The sequence below is a fragment of the Cygnus atratus genome, chromosome 4, assembly GCF_013377495.2.
Source record: "Cygnus atratus isolate AKBS03 ecotype Queensland, Australia chromosome 4, CAtr_DNAZoo_HiC_assembly, whole genome shotgun sequence".
Taxonomy (NCBI): Eukaryota; Metazoa; Chordata; class Aves; order Anseriformes; family Anatidae; genus Cygnus; species Cygnus atratus.
The window spans coordinates 781,692-800,758 of NC_066365.1; the positions used below are offsets into that span (position 1 = coordinate 781,692).

The 19,067-nt window shown below is 37.8% G+C and overlaps 1 protein-coding gene and 1 long non-coding RNA gene across 9 annotated transcripts in view; one reads left to right on the forward strand and one right to left on the reverse strand.

The window, feature by feature from the left end:
* LOC118245045 (uncharacterized) overlaps window positions 1-19,067 on the reverse strand; it is a 66,009-nt gene that overhangs the window by 27,074 nt on the left and 19,868 nt on the right. For 4 of the 8 annotated variants that reach the window (XR_007708254.1, XR_004777740.2, XR_004777745.2 and 1 more), the window contains 2 exons: window positions 3,862-4,010; window positions 1,438-1,470 (listed from right to left, as the gene is read on the reverse strand). This is a non-coding gene — a long non-coding RNA (uncharacterized LOC118245045). Of the gene's footprint in view, window positions 1-1,437; window positions 1,471-3,861; window positions 4,011-6,132; window positions 6,539-19,067 lie in introns of all 8 variants that reach the window. The other 4 variants (XR_004777742.2, XR_004777744.2, XR_004777741.2 and 1 more) reach the window with 2 other exon arrangements.
* The window catches only part of PRSS12 (serine protease 12), a 39,099-nt gene that overhangs the window by 7,889 nt on the left and 12,143 nt on the right, over window positions 1-19,067 (forward strand). Inside the window, exons 2-9 of the mRNA XM_035540587.1 lie at window positions 573-711; window positions 3,836-4,014; window positions 6,162-6,312; window positions 9,485-9,663; window positions 10,311-10,452; window positions 11,404-11,600; window positions 14,601-14,742; window positions 18,728-18,933. Of these exons, the coding sequence (XP_035396480.1) occupies window positions 573-711; window positions 3,836-4,014; window positions 6,162-6,312; window positions 9,485-9,663; window positions 10,311-10,452; window positions 11,404-11,600; window positions 14,601-14,742; window positions 18,728-18,933 (1,335 nt within the window). The remainder of the gene's footprint in view (window positions 1-572; window positions 712-3,835; window positions 4,015-6,161; window positions 6,313-9,484; window positions 9,664-10,310; window positions 10,453-11,403; window positions 11,601-14,600; window positions 14,743-18,727; window positions 18,934-19,067) is intronic.

Consider the following 19,067-nt stretch of genomic DNA (forward strand, 5'->3'; position numbering starts at 1 on the left):
TAATGTTTTTAGCTTGTTTTGTCTGAGAATTTCCTTAAAACCCCTCATGAATTAATAGAACTACATCAAGTGTATTCCTGTCTGAGAACGAGTATGAACAAATGCATTCTTTGGCTAAAATAATCTTTTGGCTAAAAACTACTGACATACATGACATACATAATCTTACATGGCTCAGAGCAAAAGCTATGCAATCCATGTGTTTTTTTTTTTTTTTTTATGCTGGATGGACTTATGTGGAAGATAAAAGCGTAACACATATATAGATAGATTTTGCTCATTTGGGTAGATTATACAGTCTGTACATACTTTCTTTTGGTGGTTAGACCTTTAACTAGGTTGTAGTATCAGAAGAATCAGAAAAGTTATGGAATAAGGTTGTCTGCTTTTATGTATCACATATATATGTTAGATATGACAGAGTACTTCTTAGCTTACAAGTGTGCAAAGTAAGATGGTAGTGCATGAAACAGGAATTCACTCTGCTGAAGGAAAAACAGATTCGGAGTCTATTATGTAGGATAAATGAGTGATGGAGCATGTTGGAGACCTAACTTTCTTCTTTTAACTAGGGTCAGTGAGACTCCAAGGTGGCAAGAATGAGTTTGAAGGCACAGTGGAGGTTTATTTGAATGGAGTCTGGGGAACAATCTGTGGCAGCCATTGGGACAATAATGATGCAACAGTCATATGTCGGCAGCTTGCACTTGGGTAAGTTTTAATCTGAGTAAAAGTCAGTGGATTTATTTTAATGACATTACAGTGTAAAGGGTGATCTTTTGCTTCTTTAAATTGTGTTGTATTTCAAAGAGGTCACTGTGTGAATCAGTATTTCATCTGAAAGCTGTGTGTGGGATCTGACGAAGAGCAGAGGAAGGGTAGATCTGTGCTTTCAAAGTAAAACAAAATCTGCTTTAGTAGGCATCCAGGAGATGTCCATGAGCACAGAAATATGAGGTCTGATCCTAATCTCACTTATGTAAGTGTCAATTAAGGGCAGCTCTTGTTAAGTTACTGAGTCTATAAAAATGTAAATGTGGTCAGAATTAGCCTCTCCATGGCCTCCTAATCTTAGAAATATTCCTGGTTTCCAGGAGCATGGTGTTACCCTGGTAATCGTCCATAATATCCTGCCAAAAGACATCTGGGAGGCATCCTAGATTTTTTTGGGAAATGTGGTATTTTTGCTGTGTGCATCTTCCTGCAACTAGATAATCTGTATGGTTTACTTTTACTGTTACACTTCAATAACTAAACACACAAAAAAATCAAATTTTGCAGCTTTACATTCTCATGAAAACATTTTATATATATATATATTTTAATCAACAGGACCTTTTAACATAATTTAGTCATTCAACTCCAGATAATGCCTATAGTGATGCTGCAATTCCAATAGCAAGATGAAACTGAGGAAAAGGAAGAAAATGCCCATACCTCCAGGAAGCTTTAAAAATGCAAATTCAGCTCCTAGAAAATGAATATTATCCAAGTTAGGCAAACAAATATTACTTAAATATCCTCCCTTAGAACTCTGTTCAGTTTGCAGTTTCTCAATAAGCCACAAAGTATGGCTGAATATATTGCCTTTCTAACATTTCTTGCAGTTACATATCAAAGAAGTGATTATGTTTGCTACAAGCAGCAGGGGGCTAGGATACCATATTTGCATTGTGGCATTCCTAATGGTTATTCCACTTTTTAAGACTGCAAGCCAGAACAATATCTAAGCTGTTTTATAATGTTCAATATTAATCTGGACACACCATGCCAACTTAAAAAATACAAGGATTAGGTGGGATAAAAGTTCAGCCATCTGGAGGCTGTGATTTTGCTTATGACTTAGGTGTCTACATGCAATATTTCCTTTCCTCATTTTAATTTAAGTCCTTTTTGCCTTCCATATCCATCCCATTCCAATAAACATTTCAGTTGAACAAGACTGTTATTAGCAAAAGTAGTTCATTGATATGGGTAAATGGCTTGGTCTTTTTAACAGAAATGTCTTACACTTGAATCCAGGCCAAAAAAAAAAAAAAGCAAGTATTTGAAAGTATTTGAAATAGCATGTAGTTGAAAGTTTATGTTTATGTTGTCTTGAGTATTTGGCAGAAATGTGGATCTATACACCACAAGGTGAATTCACTAGGTTTTAGTGATGGTTTTCAGGTGCTTCCATTTTTCTGCTCCTTTGACTTTACAATACTTGGGTTTTGTTTTTAATTTATTTTTGTTGGGCATTATATGGAAGATAAGAACATTCAGTAAGTAGATTCAGTCTGGGAAGGAAAGGAAGCTGTTTATAAATGTTCAGGGGATGGATGCATGGATGGATGGATGGATGGGAATGGCTGAAAAGACAATAATGGACATGAGCCTGATCTAATGCAGCATGAGGTGATTTTACAGCCCCATATCATAACCATATTATATGACATGCATATGGGGAAGGGAGAAAAGTGAAAGGCCCCTCTGCATTATTTCTCTTGGAAGTGTATCTGTTGCGGGATAGACACAGACACAGACACAGACACAGATTTCTAGGTTGGAAGAGACCTCAAGATCATCGAGTCCAACCTCCGACCTAACACTAAGTACTCCACTAAACCATATCGCTAAGCTCTACATCTAAACGTCTTTTAAAGACCTCCAGGGATGGCGACTCCACCACCTCCCTGGGCAGCCCGTTCCAATGCTTAATAACCCTTTCGGTAAAGAAGTACTTCCTAACATCCAACCTAAAACTCCCCTGTCGCAACTTTCGCCCATTCCCCCTCGTCCTGTCACCAGGAACGTGGGAGAACAGACCAACCCCCACCTCACTACAGCCTCCTTTAAGGTAACTGTAGAGAGCGATAAGGTCGCCCCTGAGCCTCCTCTCCTCCAGGCTGAACAAGCCCAGCTCCCTCAGCCGCTCCTCGTAAGACCTGTTCTCCAGACCCCTCACCAGCTTCATTGCCCTTCTCTGGACTCGCTCGAGCACGTCCATGTCCTTCTTGTAGCGAGGGGCCCAAAACTGAACACAGTACTCGAGGTGCAGCCTCACCAGAGCCGAGTACAGGGGGACAATCACTTCCCTAGACCTGCTGGCCACACTGCTTCTTATACAGGCCAGGATGCTGTTGGCCTTCTTGGCCACCTGAGCACACTGCTGGCTCATATTCAGCCGACTATCAACCAATACTCCCAGGTCCTTCTCGGCCAGGCAGCTTTCCAACCACTCATCTCCCAGCCTGTAGCTCTGCTTGGGGTTGTTGCGCCCCAGGTGCAGGACCCGGCACTTGGCCTTGTTGAACTTCATACAGTTGACCTCAGCCCATCGGTCCAGCCTATCCAGATCCTCCTGCAGAGCCTTCCTGCCCTCGAGCAGATCGACACACGCACCTAACTTGGTGTCATCTGCAAACTTACTGAGGGTGCACTGGACGCCCTCATCCAGATCATCGATAAAGATATTAAAGAGGATAAAGATATTAAAGAGGATGGTACTGTAGATTCACGTATGGACTGTGGAAGGAACTTCTGTGTTGACTTTTGTAGTTAAGAACTGGGAGAACAGGAATGTGGCTGGCCTTGCAGCAGCACAGGCCAGTATACTAAAATATCCCATGATAAAATGTCAAGATCTGGGTCACATATGTAACACTGTTACTTTGCTCTGTGCAGAAGACAATGCTGAACTGTATGAAAATGTGATGACTTTACACTGTTCAAGAAAGCCCTTTCTTTTCTACCCCAAGATTTATATATAAGTACCAGGAATGAACAGATTTCACAAACAAATGTTCCACTCCCCTTGCCCCCAACTCTAACATCCTGATTATTCTTCTTACAGTGAAAAAGGTACAGCAAAACACATACCATTTTCTGGACTGGGCCTTATTCCTGTTTACTGGAGCAAAGTGCGTTGTCGTGGTGATGAAGCAACTATATTGTCATGTGAAAAAGACATCTGGCAGGATGGAACGTGTCCTCAAAAAATGGCTGCTGCTGTCACATGTAGCTCTTCCCTGGGTAAAAAAAAAACAAAACAAAAAACATATGGTATTTACCTTATTTAAATGGAAGTAGTAATAATTAATCATTATTAAATAAATAAACTTTATTAGACTTCTTGGAACAGGAAATTAAACAGATTGACTCATAGCATCATTAACTATTTCAGATTCCACTATGCTGTGCAAGCTGCAACTTAGCAGAACCACCTTTTACCTTTTTATAATCAAGAAGCAAATTGTTGGTTTGAGATCCAGGTTGTGAGGAAGGGTGAAGCAGCTAGAATCCCCCAGGGGGCTTCTGGCTGTAAAAGTAGGATCGTTTATCCCTCTCATGTTATTTATTTATTTATTTACTTACTCACTCAGAGGTTCTTTGGTAGCCACACATGCTACACATCAATTTGTTAGCTTTTCTTGAACAATAGGGAGGAGCACCAATTTCACTCAGAGGCTAAACACAACTTTAGTACAGAAGTGTCTGATGAGTCTTGGGCTTACATTCCTTACTGTGACTGTGGCTGGCATTGCACAAGGAGCTATAAAATTTGTGTCCTGTTCTGTGTACATTTAAAACAGCAGGTCCGAGGTCTCCTACCTGAAGATTGCCACCTCACACATCACTCATACAAATCAAGTGATATTACCAGGAAAACATATTACCAAGGCTTTTAAGGTATTTCATATTATTTTAACTGATGTGATAAACAGCATCTAAATAGGCAGTTGAGCCACCAGGTTTAAGATGCTGCTGACCTCAAGGAAGGCTGGCAGTGCTGAGAAGCTTGCAGTGGCAGTCTCTTCAGCTGTAAGCAAAACATGTTGTATGGCTGCAGCCAACCCTGTGCTTCTTTTCCTCTCCTACTTGCATTCCTACCCAAAGGTAGATGCATTTTTGTCCTAAAGCTCCACTATTCATGAGGAATATTTTGATGAATGACCTCCCAAACCATAATTTTATTCTTAATTTAGAAAACAGTAGTGTAGAGGAAAGAAAAATCCTTAAGCTAGGAAAGAACTTGAAGGCCAAGGCAAGAGAAACAGTTTTGCCTAAAGAAACTGAAAACTATACATTTGGAAAATTACACTTTTTGACCATAAGGTTTTCCTTCTGCTTATAAAAATGTTCACCAGAAAAGCTTGTTTTGTTTAGATAAACATATTGAAGGCATTTTGTCTGTTTCAATAATGTTGAAAGCAAGATTATCAATAATTCAGAGCCCAGGATATCTGAAATTAGTTAAATTGATCCTGAGATTCTGCAGACTAGATGAGTTTTCTGAAGTTGCCTGTTCTGCAGGGTTTACTGCCATTAGCATTTTAATTAATTACAAAAGAAACAAACCCAGCAACAACAACAACAAAACCATTTCACACCACTGAGTAGTAAGATAGACTTGGAGAAATTCCCTCGATTTTTTTTTTCAGTCAAGAAATAGATGAAATAGTAGCATTAATTGGTTGGAAGGCATACGCAAAAATGAATCACATTGTACATCATTCAAATGCTATATATGGTTAAACTTTGAAATAACCTTTTAAATACAAAAGTGACTAATTTTTTTACATGGTTTTAAGCTGTTTCTGTTATAGCTTTCTATGGAAATGATGCTTCCAAGAACATTTCCTGCTGCACCGCAAAAGGTCTAATTATTTGAAAAGACCAAAAATGAAACCACATCTCAGAAACAGGCTGACAGGTTAAGGAAGGACACAATACTTGCACAATTAAAGTGAGGCATTATAGTCAATGAGATTTCCATGCTTTCACATGAAAACATGAGGGTGAAATTCTACTTCTGTGGCAATGAAAGAATTTTTTGCCTCTTATAGATTTTGTCTTCTGGGACCAAGCTTGTACAGCGCCAATTTTGCCCTTATTGGTAGAAATGCAACCACTGACAGGGTGTAGTACTTGGTCCTAAGTATCTGTGGACACTTAAGAAACTCGAGAGCAGTATGGCTTCTTGTCTGTATAATATTTTTCATCTTCTGAGAGTGGAGCTCAGGGGAAACTTGCTAATTTCTAGCAAGTTTAATTTCAGGTTTTCCATCTAATTAGAAAAATTAAAATCTAATTCTTGAGCAGCGTCAGAGAAACCCTCTTTTCCCTTTACTATCAGGATAACAAAATGACCTGTTCCTATAATCTGTGTTTGATCACAGCTTCTGTCTTTACTCCGATCCGGCTGGTTGGTGGAAACAACGCTTACGAAGGAAGAGTAGAAGTCTACCATGCGGGCCAGTGGGGCACTATCTGTGATGATCAGTGGGATGATGCAGATGCTGAAGTTGTCTGTCGGCAGCTTGGCCTTGGGTTTGTTTTTCTATATGTTTTCTACTCCAGCAGCAAAGCAGGGAAGGTAGTAAGATACATAGCCTGGAGTTTTCCAAAGATGTTCCTTTAAAATTGCACTAATTCTTCGAAGCAGGAACTACGTTCATTTATAGAAAGGTCAGGTAGAGTGCCAATACTTTCAAGTCTCTGGAACTTTCATTTATACGATCCAGTTTTCAGTGTCATATGATAGATGCAATTTTGTCTGTAACACAGACAAAGGATCTTTCTCAGAATAAATTCTGACTTTTTATTGAACATGCATTACAATTTCAGAAAAGTTGCAATCAAAAACCCTAGGTGAAGACAAGGAAGTTGCTTTTACTGTTAAAATCCTTTCATCCATTTTCATTCAGCTGAAGAGTTTTAACAGCATCCTTGATTTGGAGCGAGAGCACTGCTTTTGTCAGAAAGGATAATCTTTTTGGCCTACCTATGAGAATCTCTGAAGATTTAAGTCATGAATCTCTGAAAACTGTCAGTTTGCATGCACTAAGTAGATACCAGTTTGAAATTTTGAAGTAGATACCAAGTAAGATGCAAGTGATTCTGTCTGAACTAAGCATGGTCCATAATCTAGTCATAGCAGCACAACAGAATTTTCTTGCTCCTCTTCTGAACAGCCAGGGGTGATTTTGATACCACACAGAGGATAACTATCCAGTACATGATGAAAGATGCTGCAGAACTGGGAGGCAAAGTGGAGAACTGCTGAATCACAGACGAAAGAGATGGGGACAACTGGGATGAAAGACAGATGGGTTGGAGAGGGAAAGAATGAGCAAGATGCAGAGACGATACTAAGATATAAAACCAAGGAGGACTAGGGACATATATGAGACAGCCTGGGCTGAGAACTAAACAGGCCAGTGCGGAGGAGATTGGGATAGAATTCACCTGCAAAACTCTGCTGGAATTATGAACAATTAAAAGAAGTGGTGGTGAAGGCAGCAAGCTTTGTGGTGTTAACCGGTAGCCCACAGAGTGCACTCATTTTTTAACCTGAAACTGAGGCCATGTACTCCTGCTGGTGCCATCCAAATTAGCTCAAAAGGCTGAGATCTGTGCTGTACTTACAAAGCTTTTAAACCTACTGGTGAGCCGTGTGGGAACCAACATGCTCCTTTGACACCAGATTTCCATTTTTCCCCAGTTTATTTTCCTTTTAAGTCTAAGGCTTACATAGAAAAGACTACATTAAAAAAAAAAAAGGCAAAGAAAGGCATTACAGGTATTAGTAGCATCTAAAGGTTGTGTAATGTCAGTTCAACCCTCTTGTGTATATGATTAATGATAGAATCATCATCATTAGATGACCATGCATGTTAATATGTTATTTGGAATTAGAAAGGTCATTCTAAAGAAAAGGTAATGGCTAATTAAAAATCTCTCTCTCAAAAAAAAAAAAGGTACTAGCTTCAGACTGAATTTACTAACTTGCCCTGATAAATTCCCAGAAGAAAGCAGAATGTGTTTTGCTAAAATGTTACTTGCTGAGTGCTCGACGATATTTTTGTTTTGCTCAATTGCCTCTCTGAAGCAATTGCAGATCACAGCTCACCTCCCTGCTGAGTAAATAAGACTTGCTTTTTGATATTTTCCGTGCACCCCACCACTTGAAGAAGGCATCTGGTCATCAGAGAAACAGTCTGAAAATTCACAGCACTTTTAAGATTGAAACGCTTCAGCTTAACAATATGAAAAACAAATAGATTTTAAACAAGACATGAATGCAAAACACAGATTATTTAATTTACCTTTCTCATATGTGCTTTTATTTACTGGGCACATATCATCTACATGGTATCTACCACGACTTCCTACTTCCTTCCTTTTCATAGAACTTTTTTCTGATCTTGATTTAACTTTTTGTAAGCCTCTTATTGTTGCTATTTTTCCCATACCCCTTTTACTGTTTATCAAGAATTTGTATGATCACAAACTGTAAATTTAGTATTGTTTTCCTATAAAAAGAGAGAACAGATTGTATAGCTTTATACAAAGCAGTAGAAATGAAATCCACATCTATCTAAATCCATATACAGATCAATAAAGCACTGCCTTAAAAACATGAACTAATGCAACTCACATTGAAAAGATCACAGCAATGGACAATTCTGACACACCTTCGCAAAAGCCTTTTAAAAGTTTGAATGACTACAGTCTGAAACAAAAAAGCCAAGATCTGTCATGTGTTCAGTATAAACTGAATATCCCTTTCCTGCTAGGTGTTATGTAACGATATTCATAATAAGACAGATATTGAAAACACTTGCATAAAAACAAGACTGGATATATGAATGAAGAAACCATTGAGTGGAAGGAAAACAAACCATGAAAAATCATTTAGATATGAAAGATATTTTATCTTAACAAATAGAACTGGAAAAATCCTGATAGATCATAAAGTGTTGAACATTGCATGATTTCTGTAATGCTGAACCAATGGAGTGTTTTCAGTTTATGTAGGTTTTTGTGCTCAAAATCCCCTATGCTGACATAATGCGTATAACAAGCACAAGGGTACTTATTGGTCTGTTTGCTGTTCTTATTTCTACAACTAATTTACCTTATGACATTGTCAATTCACTTAAGATCTCTTTACCACGGTTTTTAAATGACTAAATGGAGAACAATCATGTTTAGCTGCTTCAGATATGTATTTGAGATTTGTTTAATATGCTTTGGGGTCAACAGATGAAAGTCGCTGTAGGAATCTATAGGATTATTATGACCACATATAAATATTAGATGAAAATTGAAAGTGGAAGCCTCGTACCCATCTGTAAATCTACAATCTTTTTTTTGGAATGTTATGCTTAAAAATTAAGAGACAGAAAAGGAAAGTGTCATAAATATGAAACAATGGAATTTGATGTCAAAAGCATGTTCAAACTATGGAAATGTCAAAACAGCATGCTTAAGTTCAGCTTAGTTGAACTGAAGCTGAGATGGAAGCTGGGCACCGAATGACATCGCAGTGGAGGTATAACACGGGCTGCACTGTCAGCTGGTTACCTGAGCAGCAGCTTCTCAGGCAGTCCTGTTTGCTATTTTAGAAGCTGGATATGCAAGATTTTAGGTGTTCCCACTGCAAGCAAGACTCTTCAGCTTGCCTATACTTGACTCGGTGTTTGTTCCATTTTGACAGGGGTGTTGCCAAGGCATGGAGCCAGGCTTACTTTGGAGAAGGCTCAGGCCCCGTGCTGCTGGATGAAGTGCGCTGTACAGGAAATGAGCTATCTATAGAACAGTGTCCAAAAAGCTCCTGGCAGGAACACAACTGCGGCCACAAAGAAGATGCTGGTGTCTCCTGTATGCCTCTTGCAGGTAGTTCAATTACCAATAAACACACAAGAACAACAGTGACACCTGTAGAACTGTCATCTCTGGAGAGAGAATTTTTAAAGTCTGCGGTTGCACAACCCCCCCCCAGTAATAACATGTTGTGTCAGTATCAAAAAGAGCTGGCTGTTGTCTGTGGAAATTTTAGAGGTACAGAAAACCTCATTATTCCACACAAAGCCTTTGTTCTTCTGCAGCATGCTAACTGGCACTTACTGTACAGGGCATGCCTTAGTCATGTATCGCATCTATCAGTAACAGTAAAGCATAAAAGCAATGGGAAAGAGCAGAATACGCAAAGAAAATGATAGGGTGTCTGTACAATGACATCATGCAATTAGAACCCATTCCTGTGAAGTTGGCGTGTAATAAGGGCTTGGGGGATCAAAATCTCACACTTTTTCTCTGGCACTTAAGCAACTGCACTATGCAATACTTCCCAACAACCTGGGCGCATTATGGCATTTCTTTCATCTTCTCATTAAGTGGCATTCAGTGACCAGCACTAGATTTAGTAATCCAATAATGAGATACAGTAAAATATGATGCTATTAATTTTATTTCAGAACAATAATTGGACCTAAGAAAAACTGATTCTTGTTTTTGTTTTTCCTTACTTGTTAATGACACAGATGGTGCATTAAGGCTAACAAGTGGGAAAGGCGGTCATGAGGGACGCCTGGAGGTCTATTATGCTGGGCAGTGGGGCACAATCTGCGATGATGGGTGGACAGAGCTGAATACACAGGTGGTTTGCCGGCAGCTGGGATTTAAGTAAGATTACTTGGTATTAGTTATCTGACTCTTTGACTTGACAATGATGATAGACATTTACGTGAACCCTATATTCTTCAAGAGGCTGTTTTATTAATATTAGGTGAGTGCTTCCTAGAAACTACTGAGTTATGATCCATTAAAGCCTGCTTCCCTCAGTCTCCATCAAATATTTATGGCTTCAGTTTAGGTAGGACAAAAAGCTTCAGCTCAGTCTATGGTTCAGCAGTCTCCATTCACTGAGATCCTTCCAATCATCTTTTTGGCTAAGTGATCCACAGAGAATAATAGATTTGTTGTATTCTACTTTACCTAAAAAAGATCAATTCTTCAAAATCTTTGCTCATGGAACAGCCTTCAAAAATCACAGAGACTTCCAAGGTATAAATCCTTGTGGATCTAGCTCAAAAAAAACGACAGTCCAGCCCTGAGACACTGTTATGTATTGAAAAATATATTTTAGAAAAATTCCCACTAGTTTCATGAATTCGTTCTTAACTATTTTTCACACTGGCTGTGGTTAGAAGATACACTCTCACTAGGTAATCATTGTTGTGCCTTCATACTATGTCAGATCACATTCAAAAAAGCCGAGACCCTGACATTAACATGTATATATGATACTAAGAACATGCTTTAAGTCCCGAAGTCAGTGAGACAGATGTGTAATTGGTTGAACAGAGGCCTTAATCAAATGTGATACATTCTCAAGTCTGGTTCAGTGTAACAGTAATGCCTTAAAAATACGCAATATCAGGAAACAAGCATATAGTGCTCTCATTGATTTTAACGCTAACTGAACCTGCTCTGTCATGGTTAACACTGTCCACTGTTACGCTTGAGAAATCCTTACTTCTTAAGAAACAATTCATTTCCTTTCTAGTGCTGAAGTATCACATGCCCTCTGATCACTGTGGACCCAAACATTATGTACACGTGTTTGTTATGCAGGTACAGAAAAAGCGTGCCGGAGAGCTACTCAGAAGGAAACTCTGCTCCCATCTGGCTGGATGATGTCAGCTGCTCAGGGAAGGAGACAAACCTCCTGCAGTGCTCAAGGAGAGACTGGGGAAAGCATGACTGCAGTCATCAGGAGGATGTCAGACTCATTTGCCACCCAGATAATGACAGCCATAAGCTCTCGCTTGGTAAGGCAGCTCTTTGGTAACATCTCAACTGGAGTAATGCTGTGGGTACAGATCCAAGCAAAGCACAGTGTACTTAAAAGGGTGCCCAAAATCTTAATGTTTGGCAGAAGTACTCAATTTAAGACGAGGAAGGGGAAAAGCTCATTTTTTTCCTGAAGATCATAAGGAAACAGTAGAGAGAGATCAGCATGAATTTGTAAAGTAGCAAAGTCAGATTCCAGCGGTCCTGTTTAGATTCTCTAAATCTAAATGAAGATAACTTCATTGGATTTTAGAACTGTTCAGCCCTTCCCAGTGGTACACTGCATTGCACTCAGCACTCTCCAAGTTCTAAGGAACTGTCTCGTATTATCAAAAGTTGGAGAGGAAACTGTACATTGAAAAATATAAATCAACAGTATATCCTCCTATGGCCTTACATATAGACAGTCTGAAAAAAGAGCTACAGAGAAAGAAGGCAAATTCAGAGAGAACAGGAAGAAAGGGTGAGAAGCATGACATCCTTTCTGTATTACTATTGTCTCTCACCTGATTGTGCCTGGGTGCTGACCAGGACAGAATGACACAAACACAGATCGAAAAGCCAATTCCAATGCCAAAAAGCATACAAACTTGTATGAAGAATAAAAAACAGTTAAGAAATCAGAGAGAAATACCAATTACATAGAGATATTGTAGAACAAAACACATACAAATGTTTTCCAAAGATTCCTAAATCCAGATGTAGATAATCAAACAAGAATTATGGCTATCAGATATGCACAATAAAAAGACTGGAACAATGTGTTGCTCAGCATTTCTGAAAACAGGCTTCACTTTTTTGATTTGCTACATACAAATGTCATTACTTGCCAGGAACTTTTTACAAAATTCTTGCCAATATTCTTTGAAATTTAACCAGGTATATTTTAGTTGATTCGAAACTAGAATTAACAAAGGAGCTAGTGGAATTAGACTCACTGCTTCTCCTGAAATCTAATGGACTTGTATGCCTGGGTTCTTGAAGTTCTCTGGAAATTACAGGCTGAAGGCCTATGTTGGAAACTAAGACATGGATTCACTGCATGGCATTGCTACCTGTTCTTAAAACAATCTGCACTTCCACATGCACTTTTCTAGTCTCTCCCTCTTTCTGGTCTTTTTCTTTACAGCCTTTTGACCTTTAAGAATCCAATGAATGTTTTATTTTGCAGTACAGTTCCATTATGTGTAGATGATGTTGAATCATATTTGGTAGAAAGAATTTTCTCAGACCAAAAATAACAGGAATCCAAATCATCGCTGCTGTCTTTACAGATGCAAACCATCTGTGCTGCTTTGCTCAAGTTCCTATAAAGTGTAATCTTAGCTGAAGGAGGTCCGGTTCAGTTAAATGCATCCATATGGCAACATTCTCACATCCCCATTACCAGAAAGTCATATTAATTTTGTGCTCATAAATAAATACATGCTAAAACACAGGCTGATGAGTTAACAATAAAACAGATATACTGTATTGTGAATATCCCATGCCTCTAGCTGGGTAATATAATTTACACCTAAATCATATTCTTCCAGTGCAACACATCATTTCAACAACAAAATGAAGATGGTGTGTCTAACATTTCCTAAAGGCTTCCTGACTGGACAGGGGACAAAGACTATTGTTGCTCTTTACTTTCCAGCACTTGAAAAAATCATTTTTTTTCTCCCTTTAAGAATGAATTCAGTGGAAAAATATGAGTAGATGATATAACTTGAGGAAATACAGACATTAAGGGACGCTAAAAATACAATATACCATAAAACCCACAACATTTGTTTAGTATATAAGATCCTGACAATGTAACTAAACAGAAAGTTGATGAAGCAAACACTTGTAACTGTCCAGGCACTATGAACTCCAATGAGAACAATATGCTTTAAATTACATTTGAAGCAAAAAGACTTTTTTTTCCCTAATTTAATCAGTGAATTAAACCAGGTTTAACCAGCTCTGCACCAGATTAAGGTAATTCATGCCCTAAATTAATCTGAATTAAATTTCAAATGCAAGTATCTCAAAATAGGCTTTTATTTAAGAGCAAAATTAATTAATTTCTCATCCTTACAGTGTTAGAAGAGATTTGGAATAGATTAGAAGGATGAAGGACAACCTTACCAATTATTCAAAATAAGGAATACTAATCAGACAATAAAGATGGCATAGTAGAAGATTCAGAATGTGATTCTTACTTAAACAGTATAAAGAGACCTCAAAGGAATTCGTAACTGTTTTAAGGCTACCTTCATACTATAAAGGAGTCTTAATGTAAGTAAGAATCAAATATGTACTTCACTTAATGTTTCAAAATTTAACTATAGGCTGAGCACTGAACAAATCATGATTAATTAAGTCTGACTAATCCACGAGTGAGATTTTCTATTATGAACATATCTGAATAAAAAATCAATTTAAAATGCTAGAAAAATAATCACACTTTGTTAAAAACACACTGTAGATCATTATGCTATCACACAAAATACGCTACAGAACAGCATGTATAACAAGTAATAACTGAATTTCAGCACAATGCTGTACTTTTATGGTGAGATTGTGGTAAGATGAGTGGTATCAACCAGTCTGAGAATGGATTTATGAACTAAGGTATTGTTACATTTATCCACAACGTTTCTGCAAGGAGAAGGTGTCCCATGGATAGCTACCACAACAAAAACACCTCAGGTGTCTTTGCCATTAAGGGGAAAATTGTTCTGTGCCCACTGTGGTCAAGTTATGCCCTATGCCCTACGCACTATGAAGTCCAAAGCACAGAGAGTACAGTAGTATTTCATAATGCCTTACACTTTGTACAAACTAATTCCTTTTGTCGGCTAGGGAAAAATATGTGACTACTTTATCAGCTGACATTAGGCTTGCTGAGCATAAAGATCAGTTGACCCTGTATGCTGAATGTAATGACTTAAAGTACTAGTTCTTGCTTATGTTGTTGTGGGTTGACAGCTGTAATTTATTCCCAGGTCCTCCCATCAGGCTGATGGATGGTGAGAATAAGAAAGAAGGACGTGTAGAGATTTTTATCAATGGTCTGTGGGGCACAATTTGTGATGATGGATGGTCTGATAAGGATGCAGCTGTAGTCTGTCGACAGCTTGGCTACAAGTAAGAAAACTTGTTAAGCTGTTTCTCAAGTTATCTGTTTGCCATATCTAACAATGTTAAGTTTATGCAACCAAATATCACCAAATTACATCTGTTGCATAATATATGTCTTCTAAAATTTGTCTGTTTGGCATAATTGCTGTATCTAACAAAGTTTGCACAACTCAATATCACTGATTTATGTCTCATCACATAACAGATACATTTTAAAAGTGGTATGTTTGGTATTCTTTTAGAAAAACATTTATACTGTAAGTAGTAGTAGATTATATCTTCAAAACAACAAAACTTGTATTATCTCTGACTGAATCATCTCTTCGGTCTGCTCCATCTTCAGCCTCTCTAGCCTTTTATATTTCTCTCACAGATGACCAAACTCAATCACTTATCCTCACCTTCTACTTTAAGTCTTTGCAGAGGTAGGCAGTTGGATGGATTCTCAATTTCTGTCATGTGAGAACAGGGTTTTAAGATTATAGGATACAACAAGATACATGTTTCCTGAAGGGCTAAGGATAAACAAATTTTAGAAATCTAAAACTAGGTTCCAGAAACTGGGAGAGCTTGTCGGAAATACTGGATCTTGGTGACCCTGTGTCTAGACAGTCGCATTCCACAAACCTGACTGTGCTGTTAAGTACAATGATAAGCTGGAATTGCTTCTGGGCCTAGGAGTTCACGCACAGATCTTTTTGTTGAAGTTTAAATTATATTTAGTGGTGACTTGGCTGTTCCAAAGCAAGACTGGAGCTACTGGGTTCATGCAACTGAGCTTGGGGGTTGATGAATGTTGTTTCTTTAGTAATAAACACGATGACCCTTTCCTGGGAGGAACTCAAAAAGCACTTAACACTGAAGTTGACATCAGTTTTCCTAAGACTGATCACAGAACTAAATGTTATCATTCAACTCCCTTTACAATGCTATGTTTAGTTCCCAAGTCTTTCCTGCTGGGGAATCTTTAATATACCTAGCCTTGCATTACATTCCTTGGAAAAAAATTACATATTTATTATTACAAATGGGAAAAATGACTGCCTTAAAAAGGAAGAATTATGTAAACAAAGGGTAAAGATTGAGAACATGTACTTAATTTTTCCTGCATATATTATTCATAATGTCCGTGGTTGTCTGTACATTTATTTAATGAAATCCTGCTTTGGAAAATTCTCAGCTATTTATTAGAGTTCATTTCTGAGGCTGAAACAAGAGAATCCTTGAGCTGGCAAAATCCCTAGGTTCAAAACAATACCAGTTTTAAAGATGCCTCATTAAGCTGGTTTGTCAAACTTGGGATTAACGTTAGGAAAACATAAAAAAAAAAAAGAAAACAGCCTTACTAATTGGCTAAGAAGTCATGAAAACAAAATAATTAATAGCAACCTAGTCAAAGTATATTTGTAGCAGGATAAACACTAAGAGAACATGCACCTTTTCTGAAGTACTATCTACAATGTGATTGTATTTAGCATACAAAAGAGTATTTTGATAGAGTGAGCAAAGAGCAAAAGAGGGTTTTAGAATCTCCTTCATTTTTGTAACGAATAAATAAAATTCAATAAAATTGTATTCCTTTCATTTAGGACAAGGTTATAAGAACACACGTGTGCAACCCCCCAAATAAACAAATACCCTGCCATTAGTGCTCCAAAAATGATCTAATACAGAAATAGAAGTCTTCTCAGCTAGATGGCCCTCTGTATTAATCAACTAGATTTCCTCATTAACAGCATTATTAATTATGGTAATACCACTTCTGAAGAGCTCAGCATGTTATTGTCTATGGCCTTGTGTCTGAGAAAAGCTGGAGGATAAGACCTGAGCCCACCCTTCTCTCCAGGGACAGATCCGAGCAAGCAAGGTTATTTCTCTGATGGTCATTTCCGCATAGACAGCTGTCTTGGCAAGCAACAATTAAGTGACACGCACCTTCGATAAGGGTGGTCTAAAGACTAAAAACACTTGTAAGATCATGTTCCAGCATGTAACAAACACAAGACTTTTAACGCTTTTACACTTAAAGCCTTCCCAATTATATGAAATAATTTACTCTATTAACCTGTACTCCTTGCTTTAGGATGCCATGATTTTTATATTTGTTTCCTGGTAGATGTTCTTAAGCAGCTCTGTTCATTTGTTTTTTGTCGAATGGGTATGGACATACTTCTCATAGCAATTACCTGACAGATTACTGATGCACAGTAAGAGACAGATAGCTATCGTATAAAGGTATCAACAGTCTATGCAGTACAAGTTCCATGATTTAATTCATGGCAACGCATGACTGTAATCCACATATGCTAAATTTCCTCCTCTCTCTGTCTTTCATCTATAATATTTACATATGCAACCTCATACATGTCAGTATTCTTTGAGATTTGCCTGGTAAGCCAGTGGAGGCAGTGCCTGCAAAGTCTGTACAGACAATTATCTACTTCTCTGGGAAAGGCTAAATCTACTGTGGTGACTCACGACAAAGGAGCAACTTTAGAGCAATGCCCTAAAGCAGAAACTTTGTATTCTGACACAGAGATACCTAAACCAGGTTAAGATTTTGCAATGAGAGCCTGTGCTGTCCCAGTATTTTGTAAAACCATACATGGTTCAGCTGCCCTTCGGTATCAGGGAGTTGGACATACTTTCTAGTTCTCTGTAATCAAAGTATTATTCACAAAAGAAAATATTTGGAGCAGTAAGAGACACATTGCTTGTGACTGACAAACTAATCATCCTAAACTCATCAGGCAAAGATTGTCCTATACTGGTTCCAAAGTCAGTTAAGGCTTTGGATTATCTGGTAAATACTTGGTGGCCATGGAAATTAAAAATGTCTAAGGACAGTTGACCTTGTAGTATCATCTCTGTGAGATAAGCATCATGCTTCCCTTTCCTGGCTTTTTACAATTTGTGAATTCTAAATAACATTTGCTACTTAGAAATCCTGTCCCCTTCCCTTCAATACATGGAAACGAAATCCACATAGGCAAGGCTTTCTACGTGCAAGTTTGAAAAACGGAGGAAATTTGTATGTATTGCTTTCATGTTTGAATTACAATATATTCTATGTTATGAATTAAATTATATCAATATGGGCAATTAAGGGCTGGATTCTTTGAGTTTGATCCAGCAGAAATCCAGCGTTAACGAGACAAATAGTTTTGCAGAAATGTGCCACAAATCTGACTTACTTATATGGTCAAGGAAAAGCAATGTTTGTCTGGTAAATAGATTTATCCCTTTTTATGTTACTGTTATTAATTCTTGCTGCTCCCACTGACTCAATACTTATTTGTTGGACTACCCTTACTTGCTTTGTATGGCCTCAAAAAGATCCATCACTAACTCTTTTTTTTTACATAAGTATTGCAATAGTTACATTTCACTGCCTTTCTCCAATTACATTGCCATTTTAGAATTTAACTATGGAAGTGCACTTTAAAAATGATGTGATTTGTACTCATGATAACAAAATATGTTAATAACTATTAACAACTAATAGATCGTGGCTCCTACTACACTTCAAATATACTTTCTAAGTTAACTAGTCTGTCTTTCTCAGGGAACCAAACCATTAAAAATATATTTTTAGCATTCACAGATGCTGATTTTCATATAAGGATTAAAGGGATTATGAAAAAGCAGCTTTCACATATTTTTCTTTATTGTAGATATTTGTAATGCCATTACAATGTAAAATACTTGGCATAGTGCCTTTTAACTAGAGACATAAAAACACTTTTAAAACATTAATGAAGTGCAGCAATTTTGTTACACTATTATTTTTTCCTACTTACCAGAGTAACAGAGGCCATAAGAGAAATTGTCATCCAGTGAATCAGTGACATGACTTGGAATGAAACCTTGGTATCTTCATTTCACAACTAATACCCTATTTCAGTTGTGTAGAACAATGCCTCAAAATGTTTTAATTAATATATATCTATATCTACATCTATATATCTATATCTATATGTTCTGTTTCCAGAGGTCCAGCTAGAGCAAGGACAATGGCATATTTTGGGGAGGGCAAGGGCCCAATCCATGCAGATAACGTGAAATGTACTGGAAACGAGAGATCCTTGGTGGACTGCATTAAGCAGGACATTGGAACACACAACTGCCGTCACAGCGAGGATGCAGGGGTCATCTGTGACCACCTAGGCAAGAAGACTCCTGGGAACAGCAATAAAGGTGAAGTCCCTTTTTGAGTGGTAAATAAACAACTTTGGATGGGGAACTGGATGGGGATCCGTCAGGATAGGAAGAAATGGAAGTAAGCAATCCCACCTTATAGAGGAAATACTTATATAAAAGAATTTCTAGAA